The 23718-nt window shown below is 42.5% G+C and overlaps 2 protein-coding genes across 2 annotated transcripts; both read left to right on the forward strand.

Annotated features, from left to right (window-relative positions):
* Nucleotides 1–692: 692 nt before the first annotated feature.
* On the forward strand, nt 693–9388 carry ewsr1b (EWS RNA-binding protein 1b). Its single transcript, XM_010794806.1, has 16 exons — nt 693–765; nt 1240–1279; nt 1757–1808; nt 2021–2165; nt 2601–2796; nt 2894–3153; nt 3256–3415; nt 6789–6826; nt 7398–7424; nt 7528–7643; nt 7732–7861; nt 7949–8059; nt 8253–8379; nt 8471–8568; nt 8612–8891; nt 9027–9388. The coding sequence occupies exons 1-16, from the start codon at nt 750–752 to the stop codon at nt 9061–9063; spliced, it is 1833 nt and encodes a 610-aa protein (XP_010793108.1). The 5' UTR covers nt 693–749; the 3' UTR covers nt 9064–9388.
* Nucleotides 9389–12823: 3435 nt separating this feature from the next.
* Nucleotides 12824–23408, forward strand: gas2l1 (growth arrest-specific 2 like 1). The gene is made up of 2 exons (XM_010795609.1): nt 12824–14036; nt 23259–23408. The coding sequence occupies exons 1-2, from the start codon at nt 13323–13325 to the stop codon at nt 23406–23408; spliced, it is 864 nt and encodes a 287-aa protein (XP_010793911.1). The 5' UTR covers nt 12824–13322.
* The last annotated feature ends 310 nt before the right edge of the window (nt 23409–23718 follow it).

Below are 23718 nucleotides of genomic sequence, written 5' to 3' on the forward strand. Positions count from 1 at the left end.
GCCCCCCCGTCGGCTGGGCAGGGTGAAATTCCCGGGCTGATTTTTAGTCCCAGTCCGCCCATCATGCGTCCTGATGACCGGCGATCTCCTTCATAAAACTAATAAAAGGGGGAGTAATCGGGCAGTTCGGTGTGTGTGTAGAGGTGTGTGTGGTTAAAACGGCCTGTGGTCACTCTTTATAGCTGTTCAATGAAGGTAAACACAGAAGGCGGTGCGTAAAAGCTCTTTGAGCGCTGGTGCTGCTCTTCTCTGAGTTACACGTCCCGGTCCCGCTGCCTCCTGGAGTGACCACACACCCCTGGCCGAAATGTCCTTAAAGTGAAGTCTGAGTACGAAATATATCTCAAATAATGCACTGTCATTTCCCCACGTAAACATAACAGTCTGCAATGAAATGGTTGTGTCCTGTGCGCTTCACTTCCTCCTTGGCGCACCGGTAACTTTCTCCCCAAAAAAAAGTCAGGATAACGAGAAAGTATCTCGTGCGCACGAGATACTAACCCGTTATCCTGACTTTTTTTTTTCTCTCTCTTTTTTTTTTTTTTTTTTTCCATGTCCCTTTAGGGGCTCCGTAGAAATTCTATAGTTTCATGTCATTAAAAAAAACCTGGAGAGGGTTTATTCAGGGACGTCTGTTCACGCTCATACATCTCGCGAGAGTTCGTGTTTCCTGCGAAGAGAAGAACGTTTCTCCAGCAGCCCAGCAGCAGCCAGAGTTTTCCCAGTCGTCTTGAACCAAGCACACTAAAATGGCGTCGGCTCCGGGTGAGTTACTAATTGTGATCTTTTATACAGCTTTTTGACGAATTGCGGGTATTAAACTTAACTAATTTTGAGGTTCTGCGTTATTTAAAACAGAATGTGCCAGCATTAATATTCTGTTCGGCTTATATCAGTTGAAATATCGTCTGGGTTTAGCTAGCTGCACAAGGCCTAGTCATTTTAGCTTGCGGTGTTTTCCATTTGTTGTGTCTGCACTCTTAGCTTGATGATTAACACCAGATTACTAAATTCATCGAATAGATTTTCGATGCATATGCCGAGTACTCCTCGTTGCAATAGTTAGCTTTTACTCATCGTCCTTTATTGAATGGTTTGACCGAGTTTCATCTGCGTAAATGAATGGCGACCTAGCAACGGGTCAGTGTCGCGTGCTGCTAGCATTAGCTTCTCTCAACTCGCGCGCAATTAACGTTTTGTTTATAGGCTAAACTAACCAACATGTATCTGTTTCTTTAGCAGATTACAGCACCTACAGCCAGACCACTGCACAGCAGGGGTAAGTTTTCAATTAACGCTTTAATTTGAATGAATGTGATATTTTTAAATGCGTTTGTGTGTGCCGTGATGTGAAGTAGGCTAAGCACAGTACTTAAGTACTTTGCCACTATGTACTTCTACCCCACTACAATTGGTACACATGGTTTACTTTTACTCCACGACATTTATGTTATACCTTTTTTTAGTTACTTTACAGATTTGGACTAATGATATGAAATATAATCAACACTTAAACCACATTGGACTAATGATATGAAATATAATCAACACTTAAACCACAAGCTACACTGCAGCGTACAAAGTAATAAAAAAAAGTGCTGTATCTTTTACCAGGTGTGATAAACACATTATTGCATCAATATGTATAATAGAAACATGTGGGTGTATTGCTGCGAATATAATTTCAGAAAAATAATAAAAATAGTGCTCAACCACCAGGTGAATGGGATTCTATAACCGTGTTTGTGTTTTATAGGTATGCCTCTTATGCTGCCCAGCCCTCTCAGACCTATGGACAGTCTGCTCAGGTGAGATTCAACAGCCGAGCCTGTTTTTTTTTCTTGGTGCAGGGCTACTGATTTACTGTGATGGCAATGTTTCATTTTAGATTATTTAAAGACAGACTATTTATTTTAATTTAATATACCAATATTAATCATAGCGCAACGCATGCTTGCAACATTTGGGAATTCAATAATAGCTTCTTTTTTTTTAAAATGATTTAACATGTAATTTTCAGCAGAGCTATGGTCAACAGGGTTATGGATCCTATGCCCAACCTGCGGCTGCTGATGCGAGCTACACCCAGACAACCCCTGCTGCTGCAGGCTACACTCAGCAACAGCAGACACAGTATGGTTCTTCATATGCCCAGCCTGCTTCAGGTCAGTTGTTAAAATAGGAGCATTTGACTAATTTTGCCTCAAGCATATTAAGGAATGTTTTTAATATATATATATACTAGAATCATTTCTAGTTGACAAATACCCTAACTCATGGTTTCATAGTGTTTATACTAGCCAAATAAATGACAGTATTTGTAAAATTGATTACACCGCACGCTCACTTGTGGTCAAAATTTGATTTTTGAGCCATTTCGACTTGTCTGCCCATCAGAAGACTACATTGCAAGTCATTAAATGCAAGTCCTTTTCATTGTAATTTACCTTTTGGTTTGAAACAGATGTCCTTCAGTCTGGCTGTCCAAATCAGTTTTTACAAACTTGTTACATTTCAGTTGACTAACTCCTTTTATATATGTAATGCCTTCAAACATGCAATGAAATCACCTTTGGTTTTTACTATTTCTGTCCCCACAGCTGGGTATCCTGCTGCCCAGTCTACCACGCACACATACTCCCAGTCAACCCAGGGTTATGGAGCCAGTGGTTATGACAGTACTCCAGCGGCTGCTGCCCCTGCTGCCTCCCAGTCTTACGGCTCTCAGCCAGGGTATACTGCCCAGTCTGCCTACCCTGGTTATGGCCAGCAGGCTGCTCCCACTGCACCACAGAGGTATGTACCCCTCAGCTGGGAACCAATTTAAAAAAACTAATTCCACACGAACATGCTCATGATTTCAATGAATGCTCTGTCTTTGTTTGTCTATCAGTTACAATGCTAGCAGCCAGCCTGCCAGTTACAACCAAAGCAGCTACTCCACGCCCGCAGCATATGGGCAGCAGCAGGCAGGCTACCAGGCCCAGCAGGCGAGCTACGGCCAGCAGCAGGCCGGCTACCAGCAGCAGACCCCGCAGCAGCAAGCTCCTCCTGCTTACCCTCCCCAGACTTCGGGTTCCTACGGCCAGCCCCCGGCCAACCAGTACAGCCAGCAAGGTGGACCTCCCAGTTATAACCAGTCTAATCATTACAGTAAGCTCTGCTTTGGCTGTGGTTGTCAAATCTTCAAAAATTCAGTTCAGTTTAATGGCCTTGTGAACACAGTTTGATGCATTCCTGTTTCTTTTTTTGTAGATAACTACAGACAGGAGGGCCAGAGTGGAGGTTCTAGTTACTCTGGCTCTGAGTCTTCGAGGTACCCAGGGTCAGGGGAACGGGGCCCGAGCAGGGATGGCTTTGATCGAGGTGGAATGATGCATCGTGGGCGTGGCGGCATGGGTCGTGGAGGCATGGGGTAAGTGTCTCTCATTAGCACCTAACTTGACATTATTATTTTGTTTCTACAGGTCCAGTGGCCAATTAGGGCAGGGCTGAGACAATGCCTGTCCCATTTGATTTAATCTAGTATAATTTGCACATAATTTTACCCTCTTATTTAAAAAAAAAAGGCAATCATGATTTACCAGAAGTTAATGATAATAAATCATGGGTTTCCTCATTTCTGAGGTCAAATATTGGAATTGTAGTTTATGCCAAGATAAGATAGTACTTTATTGATCCCAATTTGGGACATTTTTGTAAACATGTACTGTAATTGTAGCTTTGCTCACTCGGTATCTCTCAGCCCTGTCTCTAACTAATTCAAAGGTAAGAAAAGGGTTGGTCTTTTATTTAAATGTGAAACCTGTGCATAAACATTTAGTTGGAGCAGCGTATATCATAGTCATTAGATTATGATCCAATAAAGTGTTTAGGATAACTTTAAAAATCGCATATTATTGGTCAGGGAATGTGATAGAACCATATACAAAACATTTCATCTTATTCACACACTATCAATATTCTAATGGGTTTCCTTTTACGAACAAATTAAACACGGTCTCACTATCAGCCCCCTTTAAACTAGTTTCACACGAGGGTGCGTTCTACCCTAAAGACTGACACACTCACAAATGCTACAAGAAGAATGCAAGGTTGTTCCTGGAAAAGGCATTGCTCATGGTACCAGCCCCCCACCCCAAATATATCTTTAAAGATATAGGTACTCCTGCCACCCCCAATTACTGTGACTGCAATGCCGTTGCATAACATTTATTTTGAGGAGTTACAAATAGACATGGGCCTCATGCAGTATGTTCGGTTGCATTTAAAAGTGCTGTTTGGGTGAATATGCCTCCTGCCTAAGGTTTTTCCCTTTTCATTTACAAATACATTTGCTGGTGTCGTACGCTTATGGTTGGGTTTTGCAAGGCTGGCAATAAGCATTTCACCTCAATTGACTGGGTCGATAAAGGAATACAGAGAGAGATTGGATCTGTGAACCATACACAAGTCAAAACTGCTAATGCAGTCATAGATTGCACCCTACAAAGAGAACTAAAATTAAGAAAACTTTTCCTAGTTTTCTAAATTTTCAGCATGTAGCTCCAACACTGGTCATAAAAGATAGGTATTTATCAGTTGACGCTAAAGTTCCTGAATCTCTTAAATGTTTTTGTGGTCCACTTCTCAATATCCATTCATGCTAAAATGTCATCCGTGATAACTTTACATTTGCATTGAGGTAAAAACAATTGCTACAATCTTCTACCTCATTCATAAAGTTGAAGTGTCACACCTCCTTACACATCTGGAGGAATACAACTAGTCTTGTGATGTTACAAGAGGGGATACGCAATGCTTACCAAAGCTGTTTATACAGACGTACTTTCTTTGTCCACTGTCTTTGTGCGGATACAGTCAATCAATGGAGTGTTGGTGTAGTGTGGTCCAGTCTGATCTAAAGAACTGCTGTCCAGGTGTCATGTACTTTTTTTTGCATCGCACAAAGGGGTGTGTCGCAGAAAGGGGTGTATCCCTCAAGGTGGTGTCGCAGAAAGGGGGGTATCCCTCAAGACGGTGTTGCACAAAGGGGTGTATCCCTCAAGCCGGTGTCGCACAAAGGGGTGTATCCCTCAAGACGGTGTCGCACAAAGGGGTGTATCCCTCAAGACGGTGTTGCACAAAGGGGTGTATCCCTCAAGACTGTGTCGCACAAAGGGGTGTATCCCTCAAGACTGTGTTGCACAAAGGGGTGTTTCCCTCAAGACGGTGACACTTAGAACTAAATTGAGTTGGTCTTGGACACATTGCGCCGGGTCAATCATTGCGCCGGCACTTCAATTTGCTCTTGAAGTGGATTAGGCATTGGAACAATTAGTTTCACTTTGACTGATATGCTCAGTAGCTGTGTACCCAACCTGAACTCTGAAAAAGAGTTCAAAGGATTTCAAAGAGAGGACAAGGGTGTTAATGTACGGAGGCTAGAGTCTACATGTGTTGGTTTGGATTGGTTATCAGCTTTGTAAGGTGAAAAAATGAAAAGCTACATTATTGTGTTCCCAAAATATCAGAGCAATCCATCTCTCATTATGACAAGTTTAATTTCTTTGGGGGAAACTTTTTTCAGAACTTAAAAGATAAAAGGTCGGACCAATGGCATGAGAATAATCGGTGGTTTTTGCAGGTGTCGATACAAAATGACCTATGTACCTTCTGGTACTCCTTTCTAAAGTATAGGGTTCTGCATGACTTTCTATATTCTGGTTTTGGCCCAGCTAATACACATTTGCACACAGACAACGTTTTTACACTTCTCAGGTTATTTTATAGGGTCTCTTAATCAGAAAACTCTGCAAAGTAGACTTAATAAAAAAATAAAAATAGCTCAACACATTTCATAAATAGGATTACAGCCCTAAATACACTAACATTAAGATGAGTTCATAGTTCCATTTTTACGTTAGCTTTGCACAGGTATATTCATGTTCAGGGGGGGTGTGGGCACATTTTGTCATTTTGAAATGTTTGAAATTGTTTTTGTGGTTTGGAATACAAATGTTTGATCACATTCCTTTGAACACTTTTTAACATGCTTTGTCACATTTATACCGTACAGGTAACAGTGAGCCATTTAAAACCACCCATTCTCTAAAAAGTGTGTTCTGTACAGACCGCCAGCTTAAACGGCAGGAGGGAGCTAAAACAAAGATTCGGGGTCTGCCTTTTTTCAAGAACTCAGGATGGTGGCGTTTTTATAAGCATGGTGGCGTTTTTCACCTGACCGTCTTTGTTTTTTATTTCACGTAACCCTGGAACATTGTAAACATTTATTTGTTGGAGTTTTTTTTCTTGTATAATTGTATTTTATTTGCTTTGTTACCTGGTGAATATAATCACCTTGTATCTTGTGAAATTTCAGATGCATTGTGTCAATTTGATACACTTATACAAATCAGTCGGATGTAACTTTTTAAGAAATGTTATCTGAGAGTTTTGTTTCTGGGTACATCTTTTTATACCATCAATGCATCTGAAATATTGTCTACCTGTGTACAAATGTTTGGGTTGTCACATTTGATAAAAGGCAGTAAATGTTTATTCATATTTTTGCACATATGTATCCACAACTAAACTGTCAAGTTGTTCTCAGCTAGCTAAATAATGACACGTAGTTAATTTTCTTATCCTCTCGATTCATTTGTGTATTTGTAATTTCGGGGAGTTTTTTAGTTGCTGTTGGGTTAGTTAGCATGTTTTGATTACTCCCTCAATCAAGCCACTTTGCTCGAGCCATGGAAGTGGCTGTAAAAGGGAAGTCGCCTTCATATCTCCATTTATTCCCCTAGCAGCGCTGGAGACAGAGGTGGCTTCAGTAAGCCCGGTGGTAAGTTAACGCGTATTACACTGGTTAGACCTTTCAAAGCCATAAACTTTTTGAGCAAAAATGCACCGAGTATTGATGTGTCTTACATTGTGGTATACAAATTTATTTACACCAACAAATCTGAAAATATTTGGTATTTGTTTTTCATTGCCTGAGACCATTTTCACTGGGGTACTTGGTATTATATCAGTCACTGCTTACAGTTTGACAAAGAGTTTTTGACAGGTTAATGGAAACAATTCCACTCAAATGTGTGTTACTGCTTTTAACAAATCACATGAGTCGATCTCCTGGTTTTTTTTTTGAGGGATTTTTTACTGGTCTTATTAGGCTTTTCAAATGACACACTTAACTGACAAAGGGTATGAGGTTCTTTTTTTCAATTTACCACTTGAGGGATTTGTGGTGTACCATAAGGTGCCATTTGCAACTTCCCAGTATGGCTGGCAGCGTTTATAAGGGAGTGTCTGGGTAATCTGCTGTAGTGCTCCTCAGGTGTTGTACACTGAGCTTCAGATTCACACACTGACTTTTCCCTCTGTCTCTCTCTTCCGCAACTGATGGACTACAGGACCAATGAGTGACGAGCGTGAAATGGGTGAGTTTCACTAGATCCTCAATACATTCTTATATTGTGAATACCACGTCTTGAAGTAGCAGACGTATTACTTTTACTCAATGTTTTCATTTTCTATGTGTAGGACGCCCTGAGGAGCAGGATGACTCTGAGAACAGCACAATCTACATCACAGGATTGACCGAGAAGGCTGTCCTGGAGGAGATGGCCGAATTCTTCAAACATGTTGGCCCAATCAGGGTAAGAAACGTTCTTCACTTTACTCAGTCTTGCTGTTGGCTAAACTAATGTGCTTACTAAATTCAATACATTTTCCCCCTTTGTTCAGATTAACCGCAGACTTGGCCAGCCTGCCATTAACATTTACACCGACAAGGACTCAGGGAAGCCCAAGGGAGACGCCACCCTGTCCTATGAGGAGCCATCCTGTGCCAAAGCAGCTGTGGAGCATTTTGATGGTATGTATGATCAACCCTGGTATGTTTTATCAACCTGGACAAAATAAATGAATACTTGTGTCTTAACTACTTTATCTTAAATTGTAGGAAAGGAGTTCCAAGGCCGCAGGCTCAAGGTGTCCATGGCGCGCCGTAAGCCCATGATGGGTGGTATGAGGGGTGGCATGCCCATGAGAGACGGCATGATGGGTCGTGGAGGTAAGTGTCAGAAGTGTGTGTTAGGGTTTGGCATTTTTGAGAGCATGTTAACTATAGGGCTGTCACTGTTGAATCCTGCCGCATAGAAAAGCTGTCCTTCTTTGGGAATTTGTCATTAGTCATCATAAAAATATAAAGAAATAACAAATGGGTTCATATGATTTTAAAACTAAATGGTGAATCTTCCTCTCAGGCATGATGGGCCGCGGAGGAGACCGTGGTGGGTTCATGCCCCGTGGCGGTCCTCGTGGTATGGGCCGAGGGGGACCCACCGGAGGGAACATGCAGCAGAGAGCTGGAGACTGGGAGTGCCCAAACCCGTACGTATTCCCTCAGGGTGCAGTCTCATCTCGGGTGCCTTCTTTGTACCAAAGATTAGTTTGTAATATATTTGATGGTCTGTGTTTCTAGCGGTTGTGGAAACCAGAACTTTGCCTGGCGGATGGAATGTAACCAATGCAAAGCCCACAAAGGGGGGTATCCCTCAAGACGGTGTTACACAAAGGGGTGTATCCCTCAAGCCGGTGTTGCACAAAGGGGTGTATCCCTCAGGCGGCGGCGGCCCTCCATTCCCCCCCGGCGGTGACAGAGGCAGAGGTGGGATGGGGATGCGTGGCGGCCGAGGGATGGACCGCGGAGGGCCCGCAGGAGCTGGAGGGCCCGGCGGTTTCCGTGGAGGTTGGGGAGGTGACCGTGGGGGATTCAGAGGACGAGGGGGGATGGATCGAGGAGGTTTCCGTGGGGCGGGGCGTGGAGGACCCCCTATGGACCGGATGGATCGGGGGAGAGGACGAGGAATGGGCGGCCCACCAGGCGGCAAGATGGATATGAGGTAGGTTTGAAGTTCCTCAACCAAACCGATGTATTGCTCTTCCCATAGTGTAGTTCCAGCCCAATGAATGCAAACTGAGTGTAATAGTGGTGCGTACACACGACTGACCCTCACTATCTCTCTGTTCTTTTTTAGGGACCATCGCCAGGAGCGCAGAGAGCGGCCCTACTGAAGAAAAACTTCTTGACTGTTCCTCCTGTGGAAGTTTTTTTTATTTATGATTCCATATTTTAATGGTTAAATAACTGCTTTTCATACAACCTGTGCAGTTTTATTCAACTCCTGTTTCCACTTTTTTTTTTTTTAGTTTACCCATTTTATGCCACATTGTTCTGTGCATGTTTTTGTTTTTTGCTTTTTTTTTTAATATGCCCTTTAGATTTGACATTGTGTAGTAAAATGCTGTTTTTCATTCGTCCAAAAATAATTGCTTCCCCTTTCCCATAACTGGCAATTGTATTATGACAAATTTGGGAAATAAAATTTTACCAATTTCATGTTTTGAGTTGTGGGATTTACTCAACTTTACAAGATGTAAAACACGTTTTGCAGGAAGATCTTGAAAGCGGTTTTATTAATGTAGTTTTTTTTTTTTTTAATTAAAAGATACTGAAGATGGTGTGTAGGAGTTACCGATCCAAGTTTTTATGATTTTGAGATATTACAAAAAGCAGTCCCATGACTGCATGAGATTCGTTCCAAAGGTTTTAGGTTGCCTCAATAAAATCCACTTGCAAGGCTATGTACATGCCTTGGTCAAGTAACCTGAGACATTTCAGCAATTTAAATACAAACCCTGAAGAACAAATATATATAAGGGTATATATTATGGTATTTTCTATTTTCTTGCATTTTACAAGTATAGTTCTTTTAGAAGCTGTACTTCTCATTTCTGTAGATGTTCTGCATGTCTGGAAGGGGCTGCAGCAGTTTCTCTTCCTGCCAGCAGGGGGCAGCACTAAGGTTTCAGTCTGAACTGCTGCAGTTGTGACTCATGACATTGTTGGAGCCTGGGTCCTCTTACCTCAAATCAACGATGCGGTCTCCTTGGTCCCACCAGAAACCCTTTTCTGAATGAGTCTTTGCTTTCTGCTTTAAGTAACTCTGTCAGTACATGTTTGCTTCCTCCAATGACCTTACACTGCACTTAAGCCATAACTCATGCTAGCAACAGCTTTGAACCAGAGACAAATGCTTTGAATGTTTTTACTCTTTTTACTCAGTTTCCCATTTTAACTGTAGCCAGGTTTGGGTCTCATTAGTGTTAGAGCAGTATCCCTTATAAGGAAATTGAATTGAATGCTGTTATTAATCACAGATGTAAATCTTGGGAGCATACTTTTAACATCTGGGAAACATATGACTGTTAAAGCCATCCTACTGCTCTTTGTTTTCTTTTCATACACCTATGTAACCACTGGATAATCCTGCTTGTAGGATTCTCTTAAAATAATCCTGTGAGAAAGTATTCTTGCAGTAGCTTTACCTTTGAACTTTTCCCTTCATTATAAATAGCCGTTGGGTCATTTTCTAACGAAACCCTCTTGCCGCTCACAGCTCCGTACATCACAAGTGGTTTTACATAATGTTGTTTTTGACATGATACAATAAGGCTCATGTTTATTGGGTTTTATTTTTTTAAAGCCCTCTTAATTGTGGGGAACTTTGTCACAGCTGACTAAAGTACTTCTCATTTGCTGAGGCCCGTTGTGCGTGTGGATTAATAGAGTGCCGAATTCTCTCTCTCTCTCTCTTTACTGACAGAAAAGCTGATTCATTCTGCCCCAGAAGATGATGTCATCAACCCCCACCTTCTCCCTCCCTGCCTCTCTTCTCCCTCTTTTTTCTCTCTCTTTATTTTCCGCCCCTTCCTTTCTTTCTCTCTCCCTCTTTTAAACAGACACATCCCTCTTTTTTAAATGAAAACAAGCCCTCCTTCTTGGCAGTGGGCTTCGCTAAAATTCAAACAATCACACATTTGGAGGGAACGTGAGCCTCTCAAAAAGATTGTTAAAGCGGAAATGAAACTTTTAAAGGACGTTTAAAAATATATGAACTCCAGGGTTATTCACATAGAGTTCAAGAGTTGAACTCAAGATGAAAATAAGGGTTTCTGTGTGTCCCAACTGCTTTCAAAATAAGGGCACATGTAGACGATTGTAATTACATATGGACAAGTTTGAAACAGCATCAGAAAACCTTTAACTTAGTTTGTAATAAAATAACCCCCAGAATACATAGTCTAATTATGTGCTTCAAGTTTTGTCTCTAAGGTTTACACGCAGATAGCAGACTGTCTTGAGACCAGGGCAAGTTTCTTTCTGTTTTTCAAAAATGTTAACATACCATTAAAACCTGAAAAGCAGGTCTCTTTCACCCAAGTTGGACCCCCGTTTCCAACCCTAAACTGAGCTTTAAACCATTAGTATAGGCAATATTTCGAAAAGGCATGGTCATTCTTGTTCTGTCTTTTTAATTAGATAATCAGATCAATCTTTCCCTGATTGAACAGTATTAGCACTAACAGCAGCTCTGTTATCTGGACCAGTATGTGACACTTTTTCATCATGCACACAGAAGATCATGTGCTATTGAATTAACTACTTTGTCTTGTGCTCTTTGTACAGCCTACTTAACTGTTGACTGATGCTGTCTGTCTACTGTATATCTCTCACTATCTCTCTTTGTAATCCCCAACCTCCTGCTGTTTCAGAGTTTACCAGCTCTGTTTGTGCCGTGCCTTCTTAAAACGACTAATCACACATTCTTTATAAAACCTATAGTTTTAGACAAGGTTGTAACTATCATATCTGCTTTAATCATTGTTCAGATGATGTTCTGAACCGTTTGAAGGGTAATTCTTGCACTAATCAGAGTTGGTCTCATGATGCCAAGCTTTATTGGCCTTTAGCACTTCACACAGAGACATCATTATTGAGACTATGAAGCCTGTTTTTGTGTTATTCGGAATAAAAACTGATAACAAATATATATTCTTACTTAGGAAAAGAGCCTTAATATCCGGTGCAAGATGAACCCATGAATGAAAAACGACCATGAGGTTGAATAAATAAATACCCCTGACAGTATTGTGCTCTACTAAAAGTGCTCTTCTACATTCATTTGACACTTGTAACTTTGCAGATTCAGACACATGTTGAACAAATAAAACAGCTGTAGCCTATTGTTATAGATTAACTCAGCAGTAGCTATATAAATGAGTCTGCAGTGGTGTAAAGTAACTAAGTAGATTTACTCAAGTACTGTATTTTGGCACAATTTTGAGACACTTTTTTCAATTTTTTGCTCCTTTGTACTCCCTGCTGAAAATATCAGCATAGACCAGCTTAATATGGTTGCTGGTTTTAGCTGGTGTTAGGCTGGTTTAGTTGGTTTACCAGGCTGGAAATGCTGGCCAGGCTGTTCTTGCTATACTAACAAACCTGACCAGCTAAATTGATCTAAACTGTTTTTGTCAGCAGGGCTTCTACACCTAAAAAAGTGTATTTTTACTCCATTACATTTATCAAATACTTTTAGTTACTTGGCAGATTGTGTCTAATGATGAGAAATATAATCAACACTTAAATAAGACTTTAGTTACAACTGGAGTATTATTATAATCAAAGCATTTAATATATTGTTCTGAATTGGGGACAATATGCTTGATGAGTACTTTTACTAACATGCTGATACCTTGGTAGCTACTTGTACTTGAGTAACATTTGATTGCAGGACATGTATTATAACACATTCCTACACTCATGTACAAGAGTACTTCTCCCAGCTCTGTTATAGATTCACTCTAGTAGCTATATAAGGTATCCAGCTTCTATCCCCGTTTACACAGTGTTTCCTGACTTGGGAAACATGGGGTTAAGTTTCCTCTGTCGAGCGTTGATCCCTCATAATGGGATGTGCCACCGAGTCGCTCTGCTGGTCTAAGCTACAGCAGGTCAACATATTCAGCGCAAGAGGCGGGCCCATTTGCTGGGAAGATGAGCTGTGGACTCAGTGCTGCTCCGTGATTTCATCGAAGAGGAGCTCTCTGACCGCCTCACACACAGACATGGTGACACGTGGATTTCTGCGAGTGAGAGGAGCCTCCGTTCAGCGGGAGGATTAACAGGTCGTCGCATGGGTGTGTATCGGCGTCCCGGGACACGGCAATGCGCTCTTTAAAGGAAACGGGTTTCCCAGACATCCGGAAAACGCATCCATGCGCCACGGCTAGTCCGCATCCCGATATGCCTCTGACAACACAAAGCCTGGGTCCAAGGAGCTCCCATAAGAAACCACACATGCAAATCGGCATGGGTGCGTCAACACGGTTAATTCGCTATATTTGCGGATGAAGGCGTTGGAGCTGTGCAATGAGACAATCGGGAATTGTCAAGTAGACTTTATTGATAGGCTGCGTAATTCGACAATATGGCTGATCAGAGCAACATCCAGTCCGCCGCCTCCAAGAGTATCCGGCCTTTTAAATCCAGCGAGGAGTACCTGTACGCCATGAAGGAGGATCTGGCGGAATGGCTGAACACCCTCTATGATCTGGATATCTCTGCAGATTCCTTCATGGAGGGGCTGGGGACCGGCTGTGCTCTGTGTCGGCACGCCAACAACGTGAACCGCGCCGCGCAGGATTTCCAGCTGGAGTACCCGGAGGCTGCTCACTCCATGAAGCTGCCCTCCAAAGATGTGGGCTTCCAGTCACGCAATGTGGTCGCCGGCTCGTTTGTGGCGCGGGATAACGTGTCCAACTTCATCAGCTGGTGCAGGCAGGAGCTCTGGATCAAGGACGTCCTCATGTTTGAGACCAACGACCTGGTGGAGAGATGCAACGAGAAGAATTTTGTTCTGTGTCTGCTCGAGGTGGCGCGACGCGGGGCCAAGTTCGGCATGTTGGCCCCCATGTTGATCCAGCTGGAGGAGGAGATCGAGGAGGAGATCCGGGACCAGGAGAGCCTGCGGATCGATGTCGAGGAGCCGGCTGAGCAGAGCCCGCCCAGCAGGTGCTTCAGTCGGAAGGAGAGCAGTCAGAGTAGCAGTCTGAGTGTGGAGCAAGAAGAGGAGCCGGAGCCAGAGCCCATCATCTGGCCGCAGAAGAGGGTGCTGTGTGACATGAGAAACTTGGATGAGTTGGTAAGTTGAAAAGATAAAAACACAAGCCTCAGTATGGTATTACCTGGTTTAATTATCCTGAATAGTTGCCTTCATAAAATGTATGAATAATAACTACATTATGAATCATGAAAGTCCTCTTAGATAATTTGATGATCTGACAGCTTAATTTCCTGACCATTCAATTATCACCTCGTGTGAAATAGTAGCCCACTAAAGATTCAGTCAGAAGTAGGTTTCAGCCGATGTGTTTTGTGTGGTGTTGACATAATGAGGCATCAGATAGAAGACCAAGTTCTCCAACAGTAAAACACAAAAGTGTCAAAAGTGAAGCAGCCTCTCAGAAAATATCACATCAGTGCTACGAAGAAGGAAGGCGCCTTATAGATTCCCTGCGGTATGGGTGTGCATCGTAACTTTGTTCTGAACTGTGCTGGTAAATTCCTGCTGCACCTGTAGGGTCGGCGTGTGTTTGACACCCAAATTATTAGCTTCTTATCTGAAAGGTCACAGGTCACCTCTGTCACATTTCTCCTGCATTCTTGAAGAACATTTCCACTCAAATGTCCACAATCATCTTCGGCCTCTTTCATTTAGCCTGTCCATCAAGAAGAATCAATACCATATCCTGCCGGCGAAGGAAGATTCCTAATCGTGTCCTGCTTCTGCAGCTTCTTTTTCATCACCACTAGAAATGTCCCTTTTGGCAGTTTGTAGTTAATACATTTCCTATTCTATCGAGCTCTTGTCATGTGTCCTGCTGAACTGGCTGACCTTTGCCAGGGCGCCTGACACTTCACATTAGAGAAGAAAATGTCTTGTCAGGGTAAAGCTAATGAGCAGGCCGACAGACCAGTGGTAACATGTGGGGGAGAAGTTGATATTTTCATGTTGATGGAGAGAACAATGTCTGTCTTTGGCACCAAAGCTGTGAGGGACAGCGGAGAGGGAGGGTGGGGACAGTCACACTCACACTGTCTCAGGCAGCCGAGCACAGCGGCTTCAGTGTGACCTCCGCAGACAGAAATAGGAGAGCATGTGGAGGAGGATGTGCGCTGTTCGTATTCCAGACTGTCTGAGTCCCAACACTCATATGACTGAGGATTAAACCAGGCAGCTGCATTTTTAAGACAGAAAATCACAGAGCGTATGCCTGTGTCTGCTTTTCTGTCACTCCCACTGTCACATCCCTCAGCAGTCAGACAGTGACCGACAGAAACGTTTGACTTGACAGATTTGGGTAATGGCGTTCCCAGTCATCATGTGTCTGGTGAATTCAATCTCTACCATCGACCCTGTCAACATGAGAATATTGCTAACATGCAAGCTGCGCAGAACAGCCCACATCAGCAACATGAGGCTCTTCAAACGAGAAACCACAGAGGTACTGAGATGAGAGGAAGCAATATCAAAATAGTACAGGCGTGGTTGTTCCAACACATCCCATCGAATGGCTTCAGCTGTTTGTGGCCCATTTGTCTTTTATAGGCCAAGGCATATTTCGCTGCACACTTCTTAAAGGGATAGTTTGGTTTTCGTGAAGTAGGTTTGTATGAGGTACTTAACCATAGTCAGTGTGTTACTATTGAGTTACTACAGTATTATTATTAGTCGATGGTGGACAGCACGACCACAGTTTGGAGAAAAAGAGTACTGGGGTGGGAGCAAAGTATTGTACTGCTGCAGCAGCTAAACATATTCTAGCTAACTAAAACAGCTTGTTGTTTTTATTGTATGGCGCTGGGGAATCCAAGCTAACACCAAAGTCAGAAACTAACTAATTGAGGAAGGGAGGTATCATGTTTTTGTCAGTTGATTCTGGTGACTTTCAAGAGAGGGTATAGATAACAGCTTTAGTTCCTGGTCAGAAGAGGCTCTCGGACAACATGGTAACTGATTTGGATATTTCATGTGGTTTTACTACGTTTTGCAGCTGCCCCAGTCCACAGCAGTACATTGCTCCTGTCTGTTTCTCTAAACTGGGGCAAGCCAGCCAACATCTACTGCAGGTAATACTGACTACGGAAGTACCTCCAGTCCAGTTTTCTTTAAATTATTTTATAAACATCTGCCCAATCAGCTAATTTCTTGCCTCAAGACACAATACCTCTCTATTGCTCTGTCTCATTAGTCACAAGTTCATCCTGCAGAACCTCTTTCTTTGTATTTCTGTCTTAAAGGAGATTAGCATTGGGTTATAGGAACCTCATTGCTAGTACTCATACGTTTCTGACAGGGAGGGAGGGTAAGAAAGGTAAAGGGCTTAGTAGTATTGGTCCACAGCTGTGACACCAGACTGTGAGTCCACTGCCCTCCGTCAAGCAGACAGAGATTTCAATACATTTCAATCAGACGCTTGGTTCCTGCAGCAACCAAGCAGATTACATATCAAGGATAGTTGATAACTGATTTTCTCTGTAGAAAATGTGTTGACAATTCATGATTTAATTTTTAATATAATATACATATTTGTTCAACCTGTTTATCAACTGGCTCTCTATTTTTAACCCATATTATCATTAAAGAAAATGTCATCATTTGATTACCATTAACTAAAATGTGCACAGCAGCCTTAGTTTTCTTTACAAAATCCTGAATGTGAGGAAACAGATGGTTAGGGAAAGCATCTTCCTACGATCAGCAAGAACGCAAAGTATTCATAGTAATGCATTAATCAGATTTCGGAGTTGCATAGCTCGACTAATTCTTGTGTACCATCTTCAAAAAGTTTGCCATTAGTTTCTTGTGCAGCTCAGAGAGTCTTAATGAGATTAAAGCAAATGTATCTTCTTTTCTAAGTTGTTTTGGTACCTGGATGATCAAGGTAATCTTCTTGCTTACTTCATCAAGACAATACAAGTGTAATTATAATAGGATTACAGTGTGTATCGTAACAGTCTGACTACAGGCAGCAGGGTTATTTTAAGTGCAAGTCCCTATTAGGACATGGCCATTCAATAAACACAGTCAAAATGTGTCACAAATATTGCATGATTTGTCATCATTACCCTCTGCTTATGTAACAGTAAAGTGACTCATTAAACACCTAATGCAAACAGTTGATTTGTCACGTCAACTATCTGCTTGCCACACTAGGTATTTAATAAGGAAGCTGTAGTCTATCCTGGTTAAAACACGACATTATGTAAACACTCACCCACACAGTCTTCCACTGATCTGCCAATACGTGTTATTATTACTCATATCACCGCGGGATGGTTTTCCACGGATAAATTGAGGAAGTGACCGGCCGCTCATTTCCTTCATCATGGATTGAGTCATGATAGATGTTTTTTTCCCACTCCTGGAGGTGTTCATATTACTATCTCAATGGTGGCAGTTGAGACAGCAGCTGGGTCACTTTGCTATATGTCCACATCAAGTTTATCCTTTGCATTAGGGAGATTTTCCATATCACCACTAGACAGGGATTATGACTTGATTGGATATGTATTTTCCTATATGCTGCAGGCATTATAATGTAAAGAAACTAAGTCATCTACCAACACAAATGACTGAAAGAATATTTTGTAGGTCTTGTAATTAGGCCCTGGGCACAGACACAGCTATACAAGGTGACATACATGTGATCATTGAAATTCGACTAACTGACCCCTTAATGCACACTATGATTGTTGACATATTTACTGCATGCATAAGCATCTATACAATACAATATTGGAGCTAATAAACAACAGGCCATTGGAGCTTCACAGCCTTCCTTCACTCACATCCTTCATCCTTTTTCTTGCTCGTCATATGAACTGCTTCATATCTCTTCCCACCCCAGGCTTCAACATTCAGCCCGTGTTTAGGTCATATATGTGCGAGCCATCATTCCCATCCCCCACACGTGTCTCCGCCAGAGATGATAAAGCAAACAGCACAACAGTATGTCTTGTTGGTGGCATTGAAAGGGGACATATGAATAGAGGGCCACTGTTGACAGCGAGGCAATCAAAGGCTGACGACTCAATCAAAGACTTGGGATGGAGACACCAGCAGGGCAAAGGGGGGGGGGGTAATAAAGAGGGGAAATGTGTGTATTATGCCAGGCTGCTCCATTAACCTCATGGTCCAATTCATGCATTCAGGGAATAAAAAAAAGAAGAGTAGACAACAGATAGTGTGCCTAGAGTGACTTCACTGTACACTCTGTTAAACCTGACTGGGATGATGTGACTCTGGGAGGGAGAGCTACAGTAGAGAGGGGAGTTAGAGTGAGAGAGAAAAGTAGGTCACCGTGCTCTGCGTTGGGCCACATGAGTACGCTTTGCTGAGGCAGCATGGCATCCTTCACTGTTCCTCCCTCCTGGGTTACATGCACTCATGTTTTTAGGGGTTTAATATTGGAGAGGGTTTTTTCATTTTACCCTCTGGAAAAACTGAAACTGTAATTAAATGTATTATCTCACAGCTTCTTATAGCTCACAGTTTCTTATGTTGCTTTGATAACTGGACACTTTTACATTCAAATATCTCTATAAAGTGTCCTCACACAGCTCCTTGTACAGTGATATTAATTGAATTAGCTATTTATTGCACACTCAATGTTAATAATATCATACGTTTATATTTTATGTTTATTGGTTTTTATTTCATACTCCTTTTCATCTTCACATTGTGTGCAATGACTTACATGTTTACATGCTGCTTTGATGAAAACAAATCCCAAATTGGGATCAATAAAGTATATATCTTATCTTATCTTATTGTGCCAACACATTTCACATAACTCTATTAGGCTAGTTGAAAGCAATAATATTAGGTTCAATGTTCAAGGTTCAAGGTTCAAGGTTCTTTATTGTCAAACTAACATAGCTACAGAGTAATTATGTCGTTGAAAATCTTAGGTCACAGGCTTCTCCAACAATGCAACACAACAATACAGATAAGCAGACAATATTAACCAATATTAAAATATACTATATGAAAGGTAATACAAAAAGAAAAAAAAGTTTTTTAAGTGGAACAGTGCAATACGAGTCTATATACAAGGACCTTAACCTTCATATCATTGCTTTCAACTAACCTAATACAGTTATGTGAAATCTGTTGAAATAATACATTTAACTAAAGTCAAGGTTTGATTTTGTTCAGTGTATAGGCTTTGCTCGGAAACACTGAACACCAGATCTCACTCCTCATCGTTATTTCCCGTTATGTGGGAAACAGCTGACTCTGCTTAGATACTGCCCACTCTAAGTCGTTTTTGCTTTGCATTTGATTCTCTCTCCTGATCGTTTTGCGCGATTATCATTTAATATTGTGTTTATCCGAACAGGCTTTTGTCTGTGTGGGTTGGTCTGGTTATTTTCTGCCCCTGCCTGCAGCCCCCTCATGCGGGTCTCAGGTGGAGACTGTCAGGATGGGAAGAGAGCGAGGAGGCATCCATCTCTCTAACCTCGACCGTCACCAGGAGAAGTGTTGAGTGTTTCTGAGCCTCATCAAAACAAACCCACACATGACTTAGACGCTGGCTGATATTTAACTTCCTGTGCCGGGTGATTACACTGCGGTCTGACTGGAGCAGATGAATAATAGAGTTATGCGCCTCTCAGTCCTTGATGTCCATTAGATTCATGTAACCTCCCTGCACCCCATAGGGCAGTTTGTCATGTGGCCAGGAGACAGGGATCAATTTACAGGGAATGGTTTGACTTGAAGAGGAGGATGAGGCCAGAATGATGTCATTTTTCACCCTGATTAAACACACACCATAGATTATTAAACATATAATGTATTGATTTTGAACAGATAAAGAAATATTTAACGCTGACAGGCTGGGTTTTTTTTGGACAGAGCCAGGCTAGCTGTCTCCTCTGTGTCTTCTCTTGGTATCGGGGTGTTATCGATCTTCTGATCTAACTCTCAGCTGGAAAGAAGGCAACATATTTCTAAAAATGTTGCTCTAATGCATTCTGTTTTGTAATATTCTGCCTGGTCTCGCAGGGGAAGGTTTCTGGCGATAACCGACACGCCTGATCCTGAGGCATTAATCTGTCTCATCTCTCCTTGTTTGGCCTGTTGAACCAGCATGCTAACAGTCTGTAAATACATATGTCCATGTTCTCTACAGTTTGTCCCCACAGGCTACAGGTCCACCATAATCAGGACTCATTTTGCCGCCTCGCTGCACCCCCCAGGTTGCTTAAAGAGATCATCTGGTTTTTTTCAATGTTCATTAGATGTTGCGTGGTTGTTCACAGATGAGTCTTTCATGCAGGATATCAGGACAGGGTTTTAATTTAAGGGTATAGTCTGATACAGTATGTGTCTGTTTCAGTGTGCGATCACAGGCTTTAGGAATGCTTAGTGGTGAAGCAATAACCCCTCAAGTTTCAGAAACTCTCTCTCCTACCAGGCAGGCGCCCACAGTGTTTTCTTGTCTCTATTTGCTTATCTGATGGTGAGGGTGTGTTATCTTGGGAAGTTTCCAGTCATGACAGGAGATCCTCAGGCTAACAAGATAATCCAAGAGAAGAGGCTTGTTCTTATTTATGGAATTCGCCTTGGATGCACCAAGCGCCAAATCCTCCCAATTTCCTTTTAAAAGACGATTTGTATTTCATCGCAAAACCTGCAGTTGTCTCTCAGGCAACACAGGAGTCTCATCCTGGAAACACCCTCGCGTTAATTCCTTCGGAGTGAGGTGTTTTGATGTTTAGTTTTTATTGTTGGAGTTTGCCAATACTTATCCATTGCATGACAATCATAAAAAGAAGCCTGTTACCGCAGGCCGGCACACCTTTGTTTGATGAGTGCAAACTGTGCGGTCGCACTTTGTTTGCTGACTCACGAGGAGAACAGACATGTAAATGAATGTGAGGCTTCTTGGAGTATATTTATGAAATGTATCCCAGCCTGTAAACCCAAAACAAGAAAACTAAAACAAGAACTACAATTTGTGTGTTCAAATAATAACAACCTTTAAACTCCTATCATTCAAGCAAATCTTCTTTTAAGAGTGCATATTGGCAACCTTTTACAAGCCTCTGTTCTGATGCTGTTATAGTGTGGCATGTAAGTCCACATCTCAAAATCAGTCAAGACAATGGGAAATAAAACCCAACATTTTTATCTCCCCCTCCCATTTCCTCTCCTCATCCCAAGGGCTTGCCCAGCCCTCAGTCTCTTCCTTGAATGGCTCTTCAGATGTTTGCAGGTCAGGAAGGAAAGGAATGTGTTGACTCACACTGAGCAGATATGATGGGATGTGAGCAGGGGGATCATTAACGCAATATGCACTGTATGTTCTTCCACATGTAACAACTTAAAGACCAAACCCGGCTGCTCCATTCAAAGGGAATCTCGATTTATAACCAAAGTGCTTCCAGGCTAAAACATCTCCACATTCCTATCTCAAGATAGATACGGCAGAGTCTCAGATTAGGGGCGCACCGTGGATTGTGTCGTATTTCCTTTCTTTTCCTGCTCAAACATCTGCAGCTCTAGCTGAATGCATCTCTCTTGTGACCAAAAATGCATCCATAATTCATCCTTCAATTTTTTTCGCAGTGTTACAGCGCCACTTCCGCATGCTTCCCGTGTGACCTTGTCTCCCTCCTCCCCTCCTATCTCACTTTGGTGTGTGTGTGTGTGTGTGTGTGTGTGTGTGTGTTTTGGTTTCAGTGTGTCTTACTGTATCCATTGTTGATACAGAGAACACATGGGAAGTGTACACATTTCATGTCAAAGGCTCCGCAAAGTAAATATTTCAAATGCCAGTGCTGCTATTGATTATGTTATTATTAAATCCCTTCATGGTTGGACTGCACATCCTGCTCAGTGTTTGCTATGAGACACACGAGTCCTTCACCTTCTCTCTGGAGGAAACAATGACCTCAGCTGAACGGCTCTGGGGGAGGTTTTTTTGGAAGTGAGAGAAAAGGCTTTACTATAGCGAGAATGAAAAAAAGGAGTACAGTCGAAATGGGAAGGGTAAGGCTATGTGTGTGTCTGTTGCCATAGCAATCTTTCCATTAAGTCACTGGCCGGGGTTTTTCCAAACATAGCTCGTCCACCTACTGACTGAGTGAAAGAGCGGAGAGAAAGAGACTGAGCAAGCAGATGTAGAAAATGTAAGCAAAACAAAGAAAGAGAAACATTTAGGGCCGGTCAGCGAGTGCTCGGCGGAGAATAACGGCTGAGAGACAACAAAGAGGGAGAACAGAGAGGCAGGTGAGGGGCTTAACGCTGGTTCCTCCCTCTTTAATCAGCATGGGGAAGAACGAGGGGTGCTGTTTAAAGGAAATAACAAGGTGACTCTGTAATCTTCTGAATACACGATAATGTAGGTGTTATAGGCCACCATGCTCATCCACACAATACATGCAGACCATGTGCCTCCAGCCCTGCACACAGCAGATAAGGCTGGGAGCTCACATTTTCCTCTAACATATCATTTGATCACTTAAATATCAATAGAATATATTCCCCTCCCCGTGGTAATGGCCGCCCGTACACACAAAATAATGGTTATTTATCCTCTCTTCTTGTGCTTTCCTCTATCCGCTTTGCAGCTTTACTTTCTCTCCCTCCGGCTCGACAAGTGCTCATACGCCTTTGTCTGAGAGACACGCCAAGAAAAACATCAAAGTTGTCCAATCCTGTGAGAGCCTGAGCCTGTGCAACACAGGCGGATCTGGCTCCACCCTGCAGTTGTGTGTGTGCCTAATAAGCACCCCTGACCACAGCCAGAGCACTGACTCTCTCGATTCAAAACCCAGCTGGCAGCGCGGCCTGCTGACATCATCAGCACCAGACTGGGCTCTGAGCGCCTTCCCTCCTCGGCTTATGATGTCACAACCAGAACATCATGTAACAGCCCCAGAGAGGGAGAGCCTACATTAGCATGTCCACATATGTATTTTGGTGCTTTTGTGACCTTTTGCGGTGAAGTAAAGAACCAAAGTGTTCTGGAGGGATGAGATGAAGGCTTTTAATGTGGTGAGAGAGAGCGGGGCGGGGCTAGCTAACACCCAGTGGGTGCTTGGAGAGAAAGGTTTGAAGGATGATGACGCACAAAACATCCACTCTCATACACTCAAGCCACAGAGACTGCTCATTTCTCACTCTGTAAAACACTGTTATTGTGTTGTTGACACACAGGCCCAGATATGTGTGACTAAACTGATCCGGAGTACAGGAAGGGAGCACTGTCAGATCCCCCGTCGAATGAGTGAGTGTGTGTCATATTTGTCTGCTGTGTGTGTTAAACTGATTTTCTTTTGTCCTCCTCAGGTGCGTGAGATTCTGGGTCGTTGTTCCTGTCCAGCTCAGTTTCCTATGATCAAGGTGTCGGAGGGGAAGTACAAAGTGGGAGACTCCAGTGCGCTGATCTTCATCAGGGTAGGTCCTCACCATACCGATCAGAAATATCTGTCACTGTGAGCCATGAGACTTGTCTTTGTGGTCACTTTTTAACGGTCATATATTTAGCTAAACCAGAAAAAATATGGGTGGATTATATTATTAGTTAGTATGCGTTAATCATCAGGCAAACACCGAAAAGTAAAGCAAGTTCCTACTCCCCTACTTTGGAATATACCCGTCTTCGAACTCGGTATTTTTCAACTTTCTTTGTCATAATTATAATGATTTTCTCACCCTGTTAATTTTTTTATCTGGTAACAATGTAGCATCACAAAGAAAGACAGTTATTGTACACGTTGTAAACAAGCCCATCATATTATATGGAAGA

The sequence above is a fragment of the Notothenia coriiceps genome, unplaced genomic scaffold (genome assembly GCF_000735185.1).
Source record: "Notothenia coriiceps isolate Sejong01 unplaced genomic scaffold, NC01 NC01_scaffold00037246, whole genome shotgun sequence".
Classification (NCBI taxonomy): Eukaryota; Metazoa; Chordata; class Actinopteri; order Perciformes; family Nototheniidae; genus Notothenia; species Notothenia coriiceps.